Source organism: Anguilla anguilla, chromosome 4 (assembly GCF_013347855.1).
Source record: "Anguilla anguilla isolate fAngAng1 chromosome 4, fAngAng1.pri, whole genome shotgun sequence".
NCBI classification, from domain to species: Eukaryota; Metazoa; Chordata; class Actinopteri; order Anguilliformes; family Anguillidae; genus Anguilla; species Anguilla anguilla.
In genome coordinates this window covers 53740750-53763803 of record NC_049204.1, presented here as the reverse complement: position 1 = coordinate 53763803, position 23054 = coordinate 53740750, and the positions used below count along the sequence as shown (strand labels likewise).

The 23054-nt window shown below is 38.8% G+C and overlaps 1 protein-coding gene across 2 annotated transcripts in view; it reads right to left on the bottom strand.

Annotated features, from left to right (window-relative positions):
* cntnap2a (contactin associated protein 2a) overlaps positions 1-23054 on the bottom strand; it is a 311365-nt gene that overhangs the window by 174272 nt on the left and 114039 nt on the right. For both annotated transcript variants that reach the window (XM_035415431.1, XM_035415432.1), the window contains exons 2-3: positions 9354-9464; positions 735-928 (exon numbers count right to left, since the gene is read on the bottom strand). In XM_035415431.1, coding sequence (XP_035271322.1) covers positions 735-928; positions 9354-9464 — 305 coding nt within the window. The remainder of the gene's footprint in view (positions 1-734; positions 929-9353; positions 9465-23054) is intronic.

Here is a 23054-nt window from a genome sequence, read left to right as displayed (position 1 = left end):
CCCATCTCCTGACAATGTGACTGTGCCTCAAATGCAGGTGTTTGATTTATTGATATATGACTGGAAGGTTCAAAAACAGAATAGATTTTTATTCTGGGGGGAGGGGGGGGGGGGGGGGGTGGGCTGTATAATGATGGGCTGAGACAATTGCTTTGAAGTACCTTGAATAAATACTGTAAATTAACTCTCTCCCCCTTCCTTACGGTAGCTTCCCAAGCAAGCCAAAAAAGTCACATGTTGTTCCAGGCTGCAGGAACACTTGCAGTTGTGGGAATGACAGTTTTGCCTATTTTGCCCGCAGAGAAACAATATTTAAGTACATTCATCTCATATCAAAGGTCAACACACTCAATAAAACACTTCAGTTTTGGTGACAGGGTGTTTACACATGTTTACTTTGACCTTACAGTATGTCTGCAGCTGCAAAGATTTTCATGAAAAGTACTGTGACTTCTCATGATTTACATTTAATTATTTTACATTGTATTTATTTAATAGCTGGTATTTGATTTAGTGCAGCTTTGGGTTTTAACACACAAGTTTGGTGATTCAATTATTTTGTCTAGAAGTGCCTAGCATATTTCAAATTCTTCACATTATTATCCCAGTGACTTAATACCTAATACTTATGCCGTCAAAAGGCCCCCTAGCTATCAGCTTCATATGAATGAAAATTAAAAGTTATTATGCTGTTAGCTGAGTATGCTGTTAATTCTATAACACAATTGACTTACCCAGATGTTGCCATCTTGGTGGTATGGTTTCCAGTTTCTTCCTGTATCACTGTAGAGGAGCCTGTATCTTGTCGTCCAATCAGAGCTGCTGTACCTGCCCTGTGTTGCTATGGAAGATATTTGCTTCCGGCTGCCTAAATCCACCTGCAGCCATGGATAGTGGTCACTGTCCAGAGGGGACCAGCCTCCAGCACCTGAGAATTGGAAAACATCCAAGCACACACAGGCACACAGACACCCAGACACCCAAACCCACAGACACACAAACACACACACACACACAAACATCAGTGCAACAAGAACTGATCTGTACTCAGAATTTACAAAATATGCTCATCTGGTGATGAAGTAATAATGGCTTATATTTTGATTGGCTTGGGCTTGCTGCCATACAGTTGAAGTATACAGTGTTAGCATTTCCAAACCCTGGTAATGCATATAATATTTTTAGACAGCATTTGTAATCTTCCTGAATTGTACCAACAAATGACAGTGTGTCCCTGTGTCATCTGTTAAGTGCCTGCGTTCTCAATCAGCTTCTCAAGGATTTCCGATTCATCCCCAATCCTGGGACAATTCTCCTATTAAGCTCACAAACAGTGTATGCTACAATACTGCAAAGTGAATACAGGGAAACTGAAGAGGCATAGGAAAACCACAACTCTTTTAAAGTACTCCAGCATACTACCTGTTTTGTACATAACACAGAGATGGGAAAATACAGCCTAACATAATTTATTTAATTTTTTTAATTCACCTTTTTAAAAGCCACTCAAGATTTTCTGATGTTTGGTTGAAAAAGGACAACAAAATAATACACACTTATTACTTGGAACTTCAGCCTGACCACATAAACATGGAATATCATTGGAAAATCAATAGTTCTAAACGTAAGCTTGGAACCAAGGCGACAGACCTAAAAAAAACTGGCAGGGCAATGGGTGGTAATTACAAGTTCGTTGTTGGAGTGTTTTAACTGAAAAATTCTCAAGGAAATAAAAAAAAAAATGAAGACAGCCTGGAGGTCTTTCCTGCCATTAAGAAAACCCACAAGGCCAGTTGGAACTCTGAAGCAGCGTGGGGATGCAGGAAGGGCAACAGATTGGGCCGTCCAGCTAGCGGGACCGAATTAAATTTGGAGAGGGGCAGAGGAGAGCCGGGGGACAGCCACTCCACTGCAACCTGCCATTAAGGCAGATGTTTGCCAGAGATAAGGGGGACAGGAGAAGGGCGCTGGAAGGAGACAGAGAAGACAGCTGGGTGAGAAAAAAACAGGTCACCATTAGAAATACAGCCCAGGGAAACTTTGTGATACTGTACAATATCTGATGAGGCTGGTAGGTCCTGAGAGTAGGGGAAAAGTAGAAATATCAGTCTTTAAATTAGAGGTGATAGCTGCCTTCTATTCTGGTAAGATTTTTGGAGCTGTTCTGAGTCTATTCTATGTCTATTCCACAACATATATTCTATATTATTAATGATATTAATGGTTGTGATTATCTTTTATGAACCATTGAGGGACTACACGGAGAGCCAGATATGAACTGTCAGTGTGCCCAGAGCATTGATTTTTATCTCCGGGCAGACATTTCAAAATGGTTGCAGTCCCTGCCAATCAAACTGGATTGTGCAGTCTCTATGCTTTTCAACTCTGCCCTCTTCCTTCACTCCTACATAACCTAACAAAAAAAGTTATTTAGAAAAGACCAAGTACTGAAATGAAACACCCTCTTATGACTTTAGAAGCATTCTTTCCTTTAAAGCAAGTATTTCTTACTTTTAACATGGGTGATCAAACCCAATTTTCCTACCAATTACAAAAGAAATGCGGTGTTCTTTGTACTTCTGAACATAATTTGACATATTCCATCCACGGTTAAACCCCAGGATCTGAAGTGTTCTGTCATTATCTATTCTTTTTTTGCAGTAGGGAATCACTGACATTGCATAGCTTATGTCTGACAAGCAAATTACTTTAGTGCATAGCATGTGTAGGCGTGTAGCTTGATCAATTCAGAAAGAACATGAAAGAGACTGGACAGCATGCTACCTTAAATTGCTAAGAGAAGGTGATAAAAGCATGAGACGCAGGTACTAATGAGTATTCCACACGGATCAGACAATGACAGATTCTTTGACTATTCAATCATTCCCAGCAGTGTTGGTCATTCTGTTTTCTTTACCAAACACACTTACTGCAAGAAAAAACTTGACGAGAAAATAAAAAGACAACATTATGCCAAAAGGTGGCATGAGGAGGAAACAAAGAGGAACAAACTGATCATGCTGCAGACCCTGTGTTTCAATGGCATGGTACATCATATTGGTCTTTTCAGTGAATATGTGAAAATATATCCATTTTTATTAAATAATTGCATAGCCTGCCACAGCTCTTTGTGTCATTAAACAGATCATAAATGTATGTTCATAATTAGATGCATAATTAAATATTGTGCTGCACCGAAACTGAAAATGTATGAGACAGTGCATGTGAGTCTGTACATTTATATGTTCAAAATCCTTTCATACCGATACAAAAAAAAGGAATTTGATTCCCTTGGGTAATTGATGTGGACTTGAAGGAGTGTCAGAGGATGAAAAGAAAGAAAATGAACTACAGGGATCACTGCCTGCATACTGCTTATTAGTACCCCAATCTCATGCTTGGGCACATTGGTATTCTGCAGATTTTAGATTACTGAATGAAGCAGTCAGTCTCCACATGGCGCAGTTTCTTCCCCTACACCGCTCTGAGTCCCCTCAATACCTGACTGGCTCCCACTCTCATTAGCTTCCCACTGGCTTCCCACTGCACTCTGCAACCCTTCGGGCAAACTGCGCGATCACCACCCACTCCTCCCCCCACCCCCTCCCAGCTGCAGGGGACAAACAGGTTTCCGCTCAAGTGGGATTTGACCTTTTCTTCCTCCGAGTGCACCGGGCTGCCTGCTATCTCACAGATGAATTGTCTCTAAACAGACACCTCGGCTGAAAGAGGAGAAAGGGGTCACTCGTTCAACCTTCAAGTCCGCAAGCTAAATTATGTGTGTCTGCGGCATTTTGATATGCTAAAGTTCATAAATTCCAATTTATAAATGCTCATTGAAGCGAACAAAGGCATTGGAAATCTTCTATGTGTTGACTCGACACCTCTTCATGATTACAGACATAGTGAAGATCTCTAAACCTTCTGATTTCCCCCAGCATCTGAACCACGGTAACACATCTGCGTCACCCCTCACACATGGCTTAAGCTTGTTTTACCTGCTTTGGAAATTACCAAAAATTCATTTTTACAGAGAAATTCAACACGATTATCTACATGGGTTAACCTTAAGGCACACTGGGAACAGAAACAGAAGAATAGAGGAATAGGAATACTCTTTTAGAACAGCAATTTCTCACAAGAGGAAGATCTGCACAGTGGTGACACAATAGAAACTGATTCTAGAAAATTTGCTTCCCTTGATTTGCCAACAATTTGTTCTTAATAACTCCATGGCACAAAAACAAACGTTGCCATCATCAAAAATGATTTCTCATAACTATTTGACAACAATTGTATAAAAATCTTTTTGACTTCCCCACATCAAGGGCAACATTCACAGAAGAATTATTTCAGTTATTTTAATCAGCTTTTCCAGAATTATAATTAAGACTATATGCTGTAGGGACCAGACATGGAGAAATGAATGAAGAAAATGTTACACATCTGAAAACATTTTTCTCAAAAAGGAATGAGGCAATGGACAAATGCATGCTCAGAAGTTCAGAAAATCCAATAGTAACCTCATGCACTACATGGGAAACATATCATCTTCTCAGTCTGTATCCAGATTCAGTGGAAAACTGGAAATTCGCAAACCTGGAGAAATATATTTATAATGACCTGCAGTTCAGCACAAAAATAGGGCTGGCGACCATAAGCAACTTGTACCATCTCCTAAGACAATTTTATCAGGTATTATTGTTGCTTACGGTGTCCAAAATACACTGTTTCTTGTTATTGGCAGTACCATTATACACACACAAGCACACACGCATGTACACGCACACGCACATGCACGTACACACATACACATAATTACAAGATAATTATATTCCATAAAACTCTGAATTCCAGGTTGTATATTCTAACACACGCATCGACGTTGTATTGTGTTTAAGTTTTCTTCCCCCTGAAATAGTTGGACTACTGTAATTGATATTCTCAGGAGATGAGAAGGTGGGGACTTTGATGGACATTTCTCTCAAAACAATATGACATATTCTGTCTGCTTACTTCTCCCTGTATAAGGAGCTTTTGACATTACATGGACCCAGTCAGAAGAATACCAATGGCAGTGACCGGTGGAACTCAAACCAACCCTTAGCATGCCAGACTCACAGTTACATTACATTTCATTTTTGTTTTGTTTTTTTGAAAGAAAATATGAAAACATCCATAAAATAAAGTAGAAGATAAAACATATAAATAAAGTTTTTGTTTTCATCTTAAAATGATAGATTACCCAATGTTTACCAAAGTAAACCATCTTAGTAAAACAGGCTACCCTAGTATAGTGTGCTTCTTTTGTACATTATGATATGTTAACAGCTCTTTGCAATCTAGATGCGTTACTACCACATATGATAGCTATGTTGCAAGGTTGAGATGACAGTCACTGAGCAATTTCTCACAGCTAGAGTGTTTGTAATTGGCTCTCAAAAGCTACTGGGGAAAATTATTAACCCTTGTGTTCGGTTTGGGTCAAATTGAACCCACGTACATTGGCTCTGGCTCCTGCTCACATATGATGCTAACCAAAAAATGTACTAATTAAGATGCACGTGCAAAAGGCACATTACTTTAAAATCCCAGTCCTAGATATACTTGAGTCAGGCTAACAGCTTCCCAGGTGTTAATAAGTAAACAGAAACCTAGTGTTAACAATATTATATGTTGGTCTATGTTGAAGTTAAAGAATTTTATCATGCGTGAAATTTATGAAGTGTTATTGAAGTTAATGGGCTTTGATCTGTCTTCAGAAGCTTGGCTAACGTTTTGTTGTTTGTTGTTGATATTTAAACCACAAAAAAAAAAAAAAAAAAAACATGAATTGAGGATCCCAGACTCTCTTCACCGGTAAACTAGTTTTAACATAAGGAATCATTTTTCAGGTGTTTTAAAGTTTGATAAACATTGGGAGAACTATCTCTTTAATAGAACAATTAGCACCAATTCTGAAGTAAGGGAACAACACTTTGAAATTAGACCACTAGACGTGGAATGTCAAATTAAAGACACATTAGGACAGATTACAGATTGTGCATTTAATACTGAATGACAGTTCGAAATTTGGACAGATTTTGTCCTAGGGATAACAATTTATACATGGAAAGCATGGCACAATGAACAGTTTTTCTATTGGCAAGCTGGTTAATGCTGACGGGAAAAAAAAATGCAATGGGGTTGCATTTGAGAGTGCTGGGAAATGTTGTGTTTTTATTCAAATAGGGCAGTCCTTTGAGGCTAGCAGGCCCTGACAATGCATAGGAAGGAATAATCCAATTACTGGCTGGAAATCAACAAACAGACTCAGCGTAAACAGTTCAAAGGGTTTCTGTGTGTAATGCATTGTTGTTAAGTTAGGTATACGGGGAAAAGCTGAAATGTTCTGGAAGTGTTATCACTATTTGAGCAACGGCACATTGGTTGATGAGGCATAGAAAAATGTCATCACTGAAAAGATTTCCAGCTATCTGGTGAGAACAATTGCAAAATAAAAAAATAATAGGAATAAAGGAACATGATATTCAAGGACTGAATCACTATTCTCTGGCTAAACAAAAGATGATGCCAATGATGGTAACAGAATCTATAAAACACCATTTAGCTTTCTATACGTTCTCATTTTAGACTGTCACCCATCAAACTACAGATAGATATGAATCCTGCATGTAATTGATTTTATGCCATCTTGATTCTATTCCCAGAAGAAAATCTTAGTAAATTGACTTATCAAAAAAGATTCCTATTATTGCCAGTGCGTTTACCTGGAAAGCTTGTTTGTATCCCCTCCAACCAGACATGTGTGCAGCTAAGTGATGTGTCAATGGCAAAGAGAATGTTAACGCTGGCATATGGAGAGCCTGGTTTACTCATTAGGCACTGCGGTCCTCCATAATAGTGCCCATCCGCGTGTGGATAATGAGGCTGTCGGAGTGACATCATCCCCCGGATGCCTGGGAGCAGAACCACGTCCAGAGGGGACAGTGGGATGACAGACACTAAGAAAAACTCCGGTGATACCTCAAACTGGAGGCCTCATCACACGCTACGTATAACCAGCTGATGGTGCTAGAGAGATAGCCCCCAAACATGGATCAACTTGCGTTTCATGTTGTTCTGACACAACCTCTTATTGCGTGAATGATGAAATCCATTACTTTTCAGAATTTTCATTTATAGTATTACATTATATATTAATTTAACGTTATGCCCATTTACACTTTCCTTGGATATAAACGCTGTTAGCTGTGCTTCATTGATGCTTTGCATTCAATTTATGATTATTTCTTTTGCTATTAATTGGAAGGTGGGTGCAAGTCGAGGGCCTAATTATTTCTGCGAAGCACTGAAACCACAGACAGGACAAGTGTGACTTTTTTTCCGAGTGCTCCCAAGATACCGAGCCATTAGCATGCATTTAGCGACTGTGGTACAATTGAAATAATGAGAAAGTGAACTCTGATAAAGTGAAGGGCGAGAGGGTGCGATCTCCTCCGTGCCGATAACCTCTATACTTTTCCCCGAGTTATTCCGAATGGAAATCAGCGGGGCGGCCGCCTGACACGCGGGACGGCGTGGAGCGTCGCGGCGCCGAGCGCACCCGCGTCGGCGGTGGCGGACGTGCGCTCCGCTGGCGGTGACGGGTCCGGACACGCGAAGCGGCCGCGGCCGCGCGGGGCCCCACGGGCGCGCTGCGGGCGGGAGTCTGACAAAGACTCCCCCGCCGGCGGTGAGCTGCGATAAAGGCGGACCCAAAGGGCAACTCACACCGCTTATTTTCACAACATCTGGTGGACCGCAGCAGGCAATGGGTCACAGAAAGCAAACACCCGCTATATTTAGATTTACTACCGGCCCATGTTAATAGATGACTCCCACTTCTCAGTATGCTAAATGACAAATTGTACACACAGTGAACGCACAGTACTCATCCATTATTTTACTCAAAAATATTCTTGTTTCGTAAGCCCTGATGGCCGCAAATTGTTCATTTTTTCTAGGATTAAAAAATATTAAACTCACATTATACATATTTTGCATTGAATTATTCCTACATAAATCACAAATAATATTATAAAATGCTACGCTTACACTTGCTACCACTATTGCCTGTTTACTAAAATTGATTACTGTTATTTTCACACATATTGCCACTGGTGACTGCTAACGCGTTTTCAAAAATTGATTACCATTTTTATCTTGTTGAAGGACCATCAGCGATGTAAATTAATTTTATAATATCTGGAAGTAATACTCATAATAATTAATTACAGACATCACATTCCCCTTGAGATACTTTGAGGTATTAATAAGATTTCCATTTGGAATGGAGACAGCATGCTGTACCAAGGCCTCATTTTAGGGAGCTGACACCGCTCTCACATAGAGCAATGATCATTGCTCCCTTTAGAGCACCATCTGAAGGCCAATACCTCTGCATGATTGCATCAAAAGGATGAATTACCGTGTAACATCTCGTGTGTTGAATTCTATCGACTACACGGAGAAAATTACATTGACAGTAATGGCAGCTCAATGTGTGTGTGCGTGCGTGCTTGTGTGCGTGTGTGTGTGGGTGTGTGTGGGCCTGTGTGTGTGAGTGACAGAGAGACTACTTGTAATGCAGCTGTGCTAGAATTGCAAGGATAACTAAATATCCCCAAGTAAAGTACGGTTTCTGATTTTGATCCTGATTGAATCTAAGAGATATACTGCAATGTGTTAGAAGCAGCAACTTAAATCAACACTTGTGAAATAGAGGTCTGATTAGTAAATTGAAATCACAGATGGGAAGGAGGGAATCACACCATCTTTCATTTAAAAAAAAAAAAAGAAGTGAATTAAAGTATAGAGCAAATCTGCCATTAAGGTATCCTCCAGTTAAGTGAAACAACATGGAGTTTTACACCAAATTTCCAGTAATTAAAGACTGTTTTCATATATATCCATTAGACAATTATGTCCAAAATGCATTTCACTATTATGACCTTATAAGGCAATATTACACCTGACAGTGTGCTGCCCTCAGTCATAGGTGACAATATTATGGCAGAGAATCTGTGAAATTGAAGATCATGAAAAGCTCAGCAGCTTGAGAGTGTTTATTGGAGTGCCGTAATGAGAACGAAGGCACAGCGATGGGTGACGACTTCTCTTATCTCCAGGCAGTCACATGGCATTGCGGAACAGGCTGCCACCGAGTCGGAAAACGCTGGGAATTTCTGGGCGCGCTGAGCCGCGACGAGGATGCTCGCGTGAAAGCGCGCCAGAGCGGCGTTCGCCTGTAATAGGACCTGCTTTCCCAGTGCCTTGGGGACGTATGGTGGGGATTGGTGGGAAGTTTTTACCTCCTCTCTTGTTCAGCTTGGCGTACACCGGTGCGTAGCTGCTGGAGAACACAGACGAGCTGGTGAAGGCATTCTGGGAAAGGGGTGTGGCCAGGGCTTCGTCACACTTGGCTAGAAGAGAAACAGAGACAAGATGGCATGAGTACAATCCAAAAACATGCTTACTGTACATAGACGCATAACAAGCTGAATGATATGGATGAATAACATTTGCAAAATGTACACGTGTAACTGTTTAGAGAAGATCATAAAAGAGGATCACACATATATTTGAATATTACTGCTTCACTGAAATCACAGTTGAATTTCATTTTTGTGGCCGTATTATTCCTTTTCAGTCTAAAATACATATTTGATGAGGTTAAAGCTGATCAGTGAGTGCAATTGCGAAATAAAATAAAATCTTTAACTTACTAAACTCAGATAAAAACCCATTAATACAAGGGGGAACAGAAAGCCCTTTATGAGACCTCTGGGACTGGTCGTGACATTGTGAACACCAGACACCGGAGGAAACCCATGCACAGAGAACATGCAAACTCAGTTCTCACACAGAAAGGCAACAGTGCTACCCACTGCACCACCACGCCGCCTCACTTTAAAAGTAACTGGACACTCGCTGTTAAAGGCCACTGTACTGTAGGTTACGAGGGTGCCTTTTGAAAGTCATTTAACTCATTTCATAGACATTTCATTTTGAATTCATATACAATTAGAATTTATGACTTTGTTGAGACCACAGTCCACACCGAGTTACCAGCAAGTCACTGGGGCATGCTCATATACTGTATTTCATCCACTGAACGTCAGACACAAATCACATCTTGAGAATCAGCAAGAGCCCTGGACTCTGGACATCAACCATTTCATACCTGGAGGAATGTAACGCTTGACCCCGCTAGCATGGTAGTTCATCACAAGTTCGCCCATTAAGGCTCCATCTGAGCATAATGAGTGTTGCTGTGGTAAAAATAAAATAAAATTCAAGGTGCTCTGGGTGCGCTATGCAATATGTCGGTGTCTGCTTGGTGAACGCACAACGCCATAATTCTTTATTTTTAAAAAAGGAACTTGTGATGTGCTAGGTGTGCTAAGTAAAGTGCTAAGGGAGCACCCGGCACTTGATAGCATGTGTGGAATGCAGTCTTTTTTGGCTTTGCTGGCACACATTTGGTGCACTAGATGAGGAAGCAGGGCCATAACTTCCAGTAGATTGGGTTTATGTATGAGATGTAGTTTGTTCAGCCTTTACATCATTGGGTGAAACAGACAGTGACTATGCTGCTAGAGCTGGAGGAGCTGATGGTAGCTGTAATGGGTATCTGTCATGTTTCAACATGATTAAGACTCCTCTGCCTGTGTTCCCCAGTCAAATCAGTCCTTGGACTGGAAATATTGAACTGAATTGTATGCCAAGGGAGAAGCATCACTCCCTGTTTCATCGTAAAATGGACTTTTTGACAAATTATTTTCCTTCTTCTCTAAAAGTCAATTTTGTTTCTTAGTTTTGTTTTATTTTATTTGGCAGGTACTCTTATCCAGAACAACTTACAAGCCATCATGGCTGTGCACATCAAGGGTCATATTGTAAGAGATGCAAGAACAAAGTATTGTTTTAGGATAAGATACTATATAAATAAAAATTAATAATAAAAATACATCAGTAAAAACCCATAGCAGGAGGCACTGCGAATGCCTGCTCAAAATGGTCATGAAATTTAAATGAACATTTATGCAATGTTTCCTTCCTGGATTGAGCAGATTGTCACAATTAAGACTCCCACAGTAAAACTGCAGTTAGTCATTAATTCTATCACTCACTGTCAACTAGTTCTAAACTGCTGCTGATGATAAATGCTTAATGGATAACTGATGTCCAGTAATTCATTAAGTACTATGTAAGAACAAAACTAGCCTAAATACAAAAAATAATATATATAGTACACACACACACACACACTATATATGATACTTCAATGGAATACCGACTGGCACCCCATCGCCCGGCTCATAGTCACTCTCTTTCAGCAATTGAGCGACAACTTTATGCTCACAACCAATACTGTTTAAGGTTTTAACACAGAGCTCTTGATAATTTCTTTTAGCCTCGGGTTCATCCGTTTATTCCTCTGCTAACGGATAGCGATGTGTCTTGAATGCATGCCAAAAGGAAAGAGCTGACAACGACCCAAGGAGAAATCTTGCTCCAGAGTCCAGCTGAGCTTCAGAGGAGTGTGGACTCTGAATCTCATTCCGCGAGACAGCCACTGTGTAACACAAGGATTAGCTATTCTGCCTTAAGGCTATTCTTCAACACGGTTTAGCTTCCCACAGTTACATAAATTACCCAACGACTGAGTGCACTTCTTACAGATTTGAATTACAGCCACAGCCTTTCTCTCACATTATACGAATGCATTACATTATTTTGATTTTTAATGTACAGAAAAATGACTATTTGCAATTCTGTGACATACAAAACACAACCCTGAATGCCCGAGGCAAGACACAAAAACTGCATTGTTGTTTGCATTACTTAAAAAAAAAAAGTATTTTATTTGTATTTTAAATTCAAACAACTGTAATAACAGTGTAATAACTGCTTTGAAATTCAATTCACTTTTTCATGGATATTTATATGCTGCCAGTGATTTGTGTGCATTACAAATATGTTGTGCTAAGTCTACAAAATACAAGCTGATATCTAACAAGGATCAACTATTTGCACAATGTTATGCCCACCATGAGTAACAACACTCATCACCCCAGAGTAGAGACCACGTCATCACTTGCAAGCACCAAGAGCTCAGATCACTGATACATATTGAAAAGATTTCTACTGCAGTATTAAAGAAATACCAATGGTCAGCTGAGCTTTGTCTCCCTGTGACTTTAATCTGCATTGTATATCCGTTATAAACAGCAGTATATGACTTGTGTTCCCTTTGACTGTGTACATGAGCGTCCTAACAGGGATAGAAACATTAAAGCCGACATTACTGTTTGACATTATGATAGTCATCTACACAGGAGATGCAGGGATGTAACAGAACTGTGAAATGGTGTTTTGTGAACAGTGAAGATTCAGCATATTCAAAAGGTCTGCACTATTCACATGGCCCTCCTGACTTTAGAGCATCTCTTTGTCAAGGTGAAATAAAAATGGAACTAACTATGTTTTAACATCGTCTTGATGTATTGTAAAATCAGCTAAGCATTATAGCATTTTTAAAAATGATATTATTTCCAGTCCATTTTTTCTACATATTTAGAGAGGGAAAAGGGGAGCTAGACAACATAAGTCTGGGTTACAAAACCAATTAAGCAAATGGAATATTCCTGGGAGTCTAACGCTTCTTATTGTTTCATTGTGAAAGCAAAGGTGTTCATCATTACAACTGCCTTCATGAAGTGTCCATGGGGGAAAACTGGAAAAAAAAAATGGTGGGGAAAAATACTAAAAAATAACACTAACAATCTTTCAGTTTGTGACCGGGGAAACCTGCCCTGTGTAATGGAGAGAACCCACCGTTGCCGCTAGGACACTACTTTAAAAAAAAAAAAAAACGGGTTTTAGCTGTGTATCTGTACAAATGAAAAGTCACTACTTAATTGTTACTGCAGCATTTCAATCTAAAATCTAATTTTGAAAATAACTACTTTTTTTTTCCATGAGCAGTGTATTGCCAATCCCCTGTCAATTATAATAGTAATGATCTATTAATGATCTATTAATGTAAAACATAATTCTCCCTTAGTATATTTCAGTAATTTACACATGGTAAGGCAATGTCTCAGTCACCTTGCCTGAGGAAGACCTGAGCATCAGAAACATATGCATTCTAGTCATTATCCTCAATTTCCTGCTTCTTGTTCATTCATATTCTGCTCTGATTGCCCCATCACAAAGCAGTTAAGCCAAATCCATCTAATATATCAATTTCCTTTTTAATTAATTATGCTGCACACTGACTTTAAATGTATGTTTAGTAGTTATAATGACATGCTACTGGACCTGGAAGGAAAACTGTGTTTATGTATGATATAACATTTGGTACAAAATTACACAGTAAGGTTGCACATGAATTTGACCACCATAGTTCACAGTTTGGTCACAAAAATATGTCTTTGCATCACTAAGTGTATTAATGAGCATTAAGAAAAATGTAGATGACTGCAAGACTGTGTTACCATTGCAGACACTTGAGAATGTGATTTGTTTGTTAGTCGGCAAATTAACAAAGGTACAGTTTAATTTGAGGATAAACTCTAGCCTATTTATACAACTTCAGGAACAAAAATTTGCCTTTCTCTAAAGGTCACCTACAGCACCAGCCTTATTGTTAGGCAATACAAGTTAGACATTTAACACAAGAGTAACACTTACTTATTATTATGTAACCTTTATGTTCCCAGCGACATAAATAATCTCTTCAGAAAGGGAGACCTGGCCAACAGGCATCTCACTGAATAACAACATGCACAGCACAAAATGGAACACACATTACAACACATCTGTTCTCAGAACGTCTCTGTTTTGGAATAGATATGGCATTTTCAATTGTTTCACTAAGCCTCGCAGATAGCTCTTATGAATGTGTTCATCTTACCTAACACTGAAATGAGCAGCCCACCTTGCATTAATGCAACTTTAGCCCACCGTACCAGCCCAACTCTCATAGTCATCTGACTGAGACGAACGAATGAGTTATTTTCCTTGTACAAGGTGTTCCTGCGCCAGGTGTGCATACAAATATAACAAGTTCAGTTCAGTTGCAATTTTTAAATATACTTTCTCATATTTTGTTTTTTTCTTTTTCCAAATATTCTGCATAGGCACAGTAAATGTTATATATTTTCTGGTTACAAATACAACACCCACTTGAGTTTGAGCCAAATATCATTCAATTAATATGAATAAAATTATTTTAACATAATTTCCTTTTATAGTAATGCTTTAATCTATTAACATGACAAAATAAATCCTACTGCATTTATCTACAGATCACTTATTGTTAATAATTCAAGACTAAGAGTAACGGTGCTCTGAAAACTTCTCACAATGTAATACCAATAATGTTACACGGGATTGCTAATTAAGGTTGATTTGTGACCCTTCATATGAACTTCAGTGCTTTTATTCACTGAAACTGACCTGTCTCTGCTAAGGACTGTACTATTCAGAATTAGCACCCAGCCCAGCTGACTGATCTGCTGTTACCACTGGTAATGAGATTAGTTTACTAGAGACAAAATCTGAGGATGTATCCAAGGATGTCAAACTCTTTGTCGTCGCCTGCTTGTTGGATGAAGACTCACAAAGCAATTTTAATCAATTCAGAGCTTCGACTGATTGCTCTGTCTACTTGCTTTATGTGATCCCACTGTACGCAAGGTCAAGTCTGTTTTTGCTTGTCCAATTCAGTAAGCATCTGCCAAAGTCAGATTTGCAATGTCCCTGAACCATATCCTCCTATGTTATACCAGTACATCAAGCATGGATGATGGATACACAGGGATAAAACCAAAAGCCTTTCAAATAATTCAGCTCTCAAGGTGATCTGAATGCCAAATATATTTCAGCAAAGTTATAATCCATAACAAAGAAGAAATAAAAAAAAACTAATTTGATAATTAAAAACCAATAAATATCAGGTAGGCCTCTGCTCTAATTGCTCTAAAGTGCGCTAATCCGCAAAATGTGATTTGTCCTGAACTTTCACATTTTAAACACGTGTAACTTCGTTATTTACTAAAATAAATTAAGAGTTCTGTTTAAACCCTTAAGAGCAAATAAGGCCACTACCTTAATGTCTTTTGAACCACTGGCAATGCTATGCAAATATGATATCCTTTCAACCACACTGCTTTGTTTTTTACAACTAGACTAGATTGTAATATATTCATGAAAATAGGTAACAGCATTAAATCACTGGGTTACAGTGTTTTACATATAATACACTCCACAGTTTGGTATTCAAACCTGACTATGAATACCTACTCTGGCTACCGGCCCTGTGCGACTGTGTATAATTATGGCAGACCGCACGATTGTCAGTGGTATTGTGCAGTGAGGGAGAGTTACTGTCATCAGGACTGTCCTCAACTGGTCACACAGGCACTGGTCTTATCACTGCATGAGGTGTAGTCCTCAGATGCAATGACAGTACAGCACAGTTGGTACTATGGAGTAAAAAGAAGAACCAATAGACAGCAAGGACTTCTGAGGAGAGTTCCTGGTTATCTGCATTCACATTTCATGATGGAATGTATCCAAACAAATCATGCAAACTGGGATAAAAACCTGGTGAAAAGTTGGGAAAACAAACAAACAAAGAAATAATTCACACCTGTCATATCTGTTATTAAATAAGCAGAAATGCAGTGCACAGTGAGAAAAAATGTTTATTTTTAGCATCCAGACTAAGTATGATACATTCTTGACTGACTGTGGATAGTTTATGGTGATTTATCATTTCAAATAACACTGCATTACAATGTAGGCTAAGCAAAGAGTTTTATAGACAGATTGACCCGTGACCTTCAAAAAAAGCCCTGACAACCTAATGTAAGTGCAACTGTCATTTGTACTGCCCATCCCGATGACTGCCTCTCAGTGACGTTAGGTGGGTTGACAGAGTCTCCACAGAATGCAACCTGCTTAGTGGAGATAAGGGTTACTCACTCCCCCTCATGGAGGACACGGCCTTATGTCCTAGCAGTGAAACGTTAGCTTTAACAGTAGTGAAATGAAGAGCTATAGGACTGTGCTTTCTGGAATCAATGTTGTAGGGCACATGGGCGCAGTTAACGGTGGGGCTAATGAGCACACTGGGCACGGCTACTGAATGCTGGTATTTTTGTGACTAGAGGCAAGGAATGCACAGATGAAAGCGTGCGGAACATGTTGAAAATGGGCTGGATTATGATGAAAATTATCAGTGGGTGTGTTGCAGCTGAATTCACTCACAGAGTTTTTAGAGCTGATATCAACACACCCTCATCCACCCTACTTACTGTTTTGGAGCTTGAAAATGATTTGCTGCTTTCATTTTACGAAACAGTGTATTGTATTGCTGGTACAGTCAGCATGAATGGTCTTTAGCTCCTGTCCATTGATGGAGGCTGGCACAAGATGCTTCCAGGGGTTCCTGATTCTTGCTGTCATACACTGGACCCCACCCTGACAGAGAGACACACTAGTGGACCACTCCCAATAGCCCTGCTCATCAGAAGAGTACAGTGACCTTTTTTAAAATAAAGTCAGTATCATGCTGATCTTGTTCCTTGAAGGCTGGATACTGAAGGAGGGAAACTACTAAAGCCCCCAGGTGTAGGAATCCCAAAAGGAGTACCTGCAATGCAGTTTCCATGAGGACCAATAGGTGCATTTATGACAACCAGCATATTCTACTGCTTGGCCTGTACATAGAGAGGCAGGACTTGGATGTCTCCACCCTATCAGGGGTTTTGACAGTCTTTCACTGCAATTGAATCCTGACAAGCAAAGCAGAATCCTGCTGGCTAGGTCCATACTAAGCTCACGAGGGTATAAAAATAAGAAAATTCACTGCATGACTAATAATCCTTAAACCTTAAAGTCTTAGGATACATTATCATTGTGCAAGTGTAAGGGATGGAAGAGAGGTGTAAAGGCAGGAAAAAACTGCCTTGGATAGTGAAATTTATAGTTAAATTGTACTATGATGTGACTGTGGAATGGAAGAAGGCTCTAAATCTCAGAATTTGGCCATTGTGAACCAATTGCCAGGGCAAACTGACCACTACACCCTGGTGATTGAGAGCATCAATCAGGTAAAAAAAAAACTTACTGAGGGTCTATTCGGTGATTTGCAGCAGCACAGGGATGCGCACCCCATGGTCCAGAGTCAAATCATAACCCTGCCAGGGCTGACTGTGAACAACAACCCTGCAGGGCAACACATAATTGATTTTTTTTTTTTTTTTTTTTTTTTTACACCATCCACACTCCTTCACAATTCTTTCTTTATTTAGACAGGGATAAAGGTGACAGATTGAGACGGGATCAGGGCTCAGATGGTGCCATGACAGGGAATCAAACTCCTGCGCACAAGGGGGGGACTATGCTGCCAGAAAGCGGGGTCCATTTTGTTTTCTAAAATACAAGTCCTGTTAATGTTCCCTCACTGGGTCAAATATGTACCATAAAATACTAATCTAACAGGGTAAAGGGTACAATGGGCAAACCTTTGAGGGTACTGCCCCAGTGACAAGCCATTATAGCTCAATATGTACATTTTTTGTATATATATTTCTTACCGCGCACATGAAATGTCACTGAACCACCCTATGGACAGTGCCACAAATCTTAACACGGTTTTAAATTTGCCCAGGGTGGGTTTCATTCAGCAGGGGACTTGCTACAATATCTAATTGTACATAAGTGCACTATAAAAAATATAAAAAATAAATAAACTGCATAAAAAATGGTAACATGCACGGCAGAATTCCCAGTAGATTTCCATGAATTTAGAATACCTTAAATGTGAAAATACAGCTAACCTGTAAAATAAAAGTAATTGTCTGTACTTGAGGTTAATTATTGATACAAACCTGTATATTTATATGAGTCTACTTCAAATGAGTTTGTTTAAACATTAAAATAAGATAGCCTAAGTTATTCAAAAGGTTAATTACCATTCAATTACTGATATTGACCTGTTGATTTCACATGAGAGTCCCCACTGAAAATAAGATCGCCTTCATATTAGTACAGTGTAATTTCAAATTCTAATGTTAGAAATTAAGTTGTACCGGAGTTTGACCCAAATGCTTGCTTCTGACACCAGTGCAGTGATTGCCTCCGTTGAGAGACTACTAGGCATATCTGTGATAACGCTGATGTATCTACATTAAGCAGTCAAGCAAGTCTTCAAACCAGAACGAGCAAACAAACAGTGGGAAATACCCGAAGGGCATTCGTTCAGCTAATCAAAAGAACCTATGGTTACCCCTTTAGAAACACACACAAACTGCCTTGTGGGCAATATTACTGTGATGTCACAATGCAAATCCAAACAACATTGCACAGAACCCAATTAGCCCTTTGGTGGCTAGGTAGCTAGTTTGGCTAGCCACCTACTGATAATTTTAGTCATTGAAATACATCACAATACATAAAGCCTTTATTCAAGAACCCTAGTCAATCAGAGTAAAATAATAGCATTCAAAATGTACTCTAAACAGGCTCGCAGTCTTTATTTAACTTTTAAGATTATGGATTTTTTAGTGCGACTAACCAGAATAATAATAATAATTGTAAAAAAATATAAATAATAATAATAATAATAATAATAATAATAATAATAATAATTAGTATTATTATTATTATAATTCATAATAATTAATAATAATCCGGTTGCATCCCGTCCCATCTGGGAGTCAGAAAACACTAAGGATAAAATAGTTTTTCTTTCTTCCAACTACATAATAGGAGGTTATCTGTTTGACAGTCTGTGTGAATACATGCACATGTATGCAGTGTTGTTCATGAATGCATGATGTACACAGTTAAATGCAGCCATTTACCAGACACACTGATCCAGAAAAGCTTCATTTTTGTAATTATTCGATAGAAAGGTTATGGCAAATATTTCAGACGCTCCGCAGTTTTAGGTGAGTACTTGGTTGGCAATAATGAATGACTTTATTACAAATACTACCTGGTACTGCAAAGCTGCACTCACATTCAGATCAATTCCTTTCAAAATGAAATGTAAGCTATAAGTCACTGTACACCACATTTCCTTTGGGACAGAAGAAAAATGCCTTGGTCTGTGCCTCAGCAATTGTCAACGCTAAAGTCATGAATTAACATGGGTATGACTGTTGGTACTGGGGACATCTATATTTTCTACATCATGTGCAGCATAAGAAAACAAATTTTCCAGCTGAAATCTTACATAGGCAACTACTCTATTACTAGTGGTCCTGTCAGTAAAGCAGTGAGTACATCACCTTTATATTTGACATTTCTCATAAACGTGTAAAGTAATTTACCCAGAGTACATTTACTAAGCACTTTGAAGGAAGTAAACTTGGTTTGCTGTCTTCTTTGCAAGAATGCAGGTTGCAAACCTGTCCCTGAACGATATGAACACAAAAATCCAAGCTACAAGTTCAGAAATATACGTAATTGTGCAATTCCTTGGCTGCATCTCGATATTTGTTCATTGCTTCCTAATCTCCTTGCTCCCTAGCAGAGAACTCCAATGTTCCTCTACAGCTCCTGGGCTGCTACATGACATGTCAGAAGTAGATAAGTAAACAAACATGTTCATGGGACACCTTAAAGGACGAGATAAATTGGAGTTGTATTTATAATTCTCTGTAGTCACGGAACACCTTATTAAAAATAAAGCAAGAAAATCTAGATTTAAAAAAGGAATTATCTGTGGTTCATTCTGCTTAATTAGTCTAAACAAAGAGTAATAAGCAAAGAGTCGAACCAAAATTCATTTCCAAACTGCTGCAGTCCATTCTGTTCTAATGGCAGTGGCAAATAGCCCCAAATGGCAGAGAAGAGTAGTCCTTAGCTGTTCTTATGTATCTAAGCCAGCACCACTCGGCTTGCAGGCTAAAGAACAGAGTTTTAACATTGAAGCTGTACCTTTGAACATGAAAAGTACAGTTTCTGAAAATATCCAGCTACATACACAGATAAAGCAAATGAAATAAAATAATTAAAGTTTACCTGGACAAGGACATCTGTTAAACTATAACAAATGATATACTACATCACAATGTTGGCACATTGACAGTTTTCTCCTGAGCGACTCAGAAAGGAAATTAAAAACGTAGGCAGGTATACAAAGGAAGCAGTACACAAAGAAGACACAATAGGCACATTCAAAACCACTAACTATGCAAATTGTTCACAGTACAATAACAACATCAAATTAAAACAAATACAGCAAGAAGTTGTAAAGAGCGATACTACTAACGGAACACCCAAATAATTAAATCCACTCTCTAAAAAACTAACAAAACTACTTTCACTTGACTGAAAAGAGAAACAAATACGCAAATGAACCATATACATGTGTTTGACGTTTATAAATGGATGGTCCTATAAAAAAAAAATAATTCAGATACACAGCTGTGCAAAATAAATGGACTTATCTCCAGCACTGCTTAGCATTTGATACAGCTAACTATGGGGACTAAACCTGCCTTGAATAGCAAAGTTTTTTTTTTTTTTTTTTCATACTTCTTCCCAGAAGCAACACTACCATATTCTTGTAGTGTGTGTCAGGAGATACCATGTGTGAAATTGTTCCTTGGTCACTATGACTAAACAAGGCTGACAGAGATCAAATTAAATGGTAAAGTGGGTGCTGGGAAAGGGTGGAAGAGGGGAAAACCTCTTGGCTTCCTGTTTCAATTATTTATTTATTAATTTTTTTGCTATCTAATCTGAATTCACTCTCCACAACCGGGAAATAATTTAATGACTACATCAAGCTAATGAGAGCATTTCACAATGGTACCTATACAGTGTTAGTAGACTTAGATTCCTTCTGGAGGTGAAGTCAAGAGCTTAATCCTATCTCTGGTCTTCATTAGAAATGAGAAAACATCCCAGTACTTTCATCCTGCTACCCTACGCTGAATGAAGAAACTGCCCCTAAGACCTGTGAGAAAGTGCCCATTGATCTGAACTACCCCCTGCAATTTTCCCCTTTTAGCACTATTGCACAAGTGTCAGATCAGGACACTCTAATAACACTTGTTGTTTTATTCATTTTTGGAAAGCGCTCAGCTGTCCCTTGTGCCATGTTATCAAATAACATGCAAAAATAAAAAATGATATAAAAATTACACACACACACACACACACAATCATAGAATACAAAGGCTAGAAAGGCAGACATTATTTCAAGTCTGCTCTGCCTTTTGATTAAAACGGTCAGTTGCATTTGTTGATTAACCCAGTTCAGAAGAAAAAATCCGAAGAAAAAAGCAGTTCTATTTGTCTGTCTTTTATCACAGATTTACTAGTATAGAAAAAAAAAACATTGTTTGATATTTTACTCTACAGCACTACCAAAACACCACACCTATTTAGTTTCTATTACAGTTTTTATTTTGTTTTAATTTTTTTTCTGGCTAAGTTATGTGATGCAGGGAGACATTGCAAAGATGATTTGGTAAATGTCCAGCTAACATTTTGTTTTTTTTACATTTTTGGAAAGCCTTAAAACTGGAGCTGAATGCCTGAATCTCCCTCTTCCTCTATATATCTGTGATTAAAACCAATCAGTTCTGAACACCAAACAAATGTGTAATCTCATGGCAAGAGCCATACTGAACACTGGGCAATTCTGTAGACATATATTAAATGTTTTATCGTTGTGCTGTATTGTTTCATTCTCCAATAAATATCAGCTGAAGGAGAAGAAAACATGTTTTGTGGCAATTAGGCAATTAATATGCCAAACAGTAGGGACTGTGCACTCAGCATTGGTGAGATTTAATAACGCACACAAAATGAGGTCTCACATTCTTAGTTCTATCATCACACATATTAATACAAAGCCATTTTTTCGATATCTCTGTTCCATTATGAAGGATTATAGGCATGAAGGTACTGGAACACTGGTGCTTTATTTGTAAAAAATCTAATATCTAGGATTCTGGTCCATTTCCTGTGATGGTCTACAATTCCACCCCAGTAGGGGTGATGACACATTTGACATTATCTGAGTCATGAGTGACACTAAACCTGCAATGAGATTCAGTGCAAACATGCATTATAGCTACTGTAGCTACACAGCAAAAATGTTCAGTGCTAAATCAACTCTTACAAAGTATACATGGTCACTGTTGGACTCACATGTACTTTATTACAGATGAATTAACACCGGACATTTTACTGCGCAAAAAGTAAAAATGAATTAACAAATGAAGGCACAGGGATCGGTGGGAGGGAGGGCATTTTCAGTCTTCTAATCACTTAGCTGCGCTGAGCTTTTGCCTATTTGATTCCCACTCCCTTTATTCCACAGGGGGAGCTGACATCTTTGAGCTCACCGTTTGCTATTTGATTAGAGGCACATGGGGTCTAAAACAGACAACTGTCTGCATCTCAGCCACATTGCAATACCTCTGCCGTTAAAAGCTGGACAAGGATTACATTCAGTGACACCTGCAGTCAAGTCATTTCATTTCACCAAGAGCAACTTAATTCAGTATAAATATCAAACTCAGATAACTTGGGAGTTTGTGTAGAGTTACTGTACAGCTTCTGAATTCATTACATGTTTTTGTTACTTAATTATAGAAAATCTCTGAAGAGACAAGGCTGACTCTTCTGATACGACTAATATATCACAGGCACATTTGATGAATTGTCTTCCTGCTGTAGTGTTAAATGAGACTTCAATGATTTGCTTCACCAGTTAAAAGACTTAATTTCTCATGTGGGCAAATTCCAAGTAAAAGGACCATACCTGCAGTCAGTCCACCTTTACTGCCACTGTCAACTCAATGTGTCTCTAATATCTAGCTACCTTTAGAATGTAAGGGGGGGGGGGGGGGGGGGGGGGGTTACAGCACTTAAATATTAACACATTGTAATGTGTCAATCTATAGGAATAGTAGTTGTATTTGGAATTGCAATAAGCAATACATTTCATTTTTGTCACTAAAAACTAACTA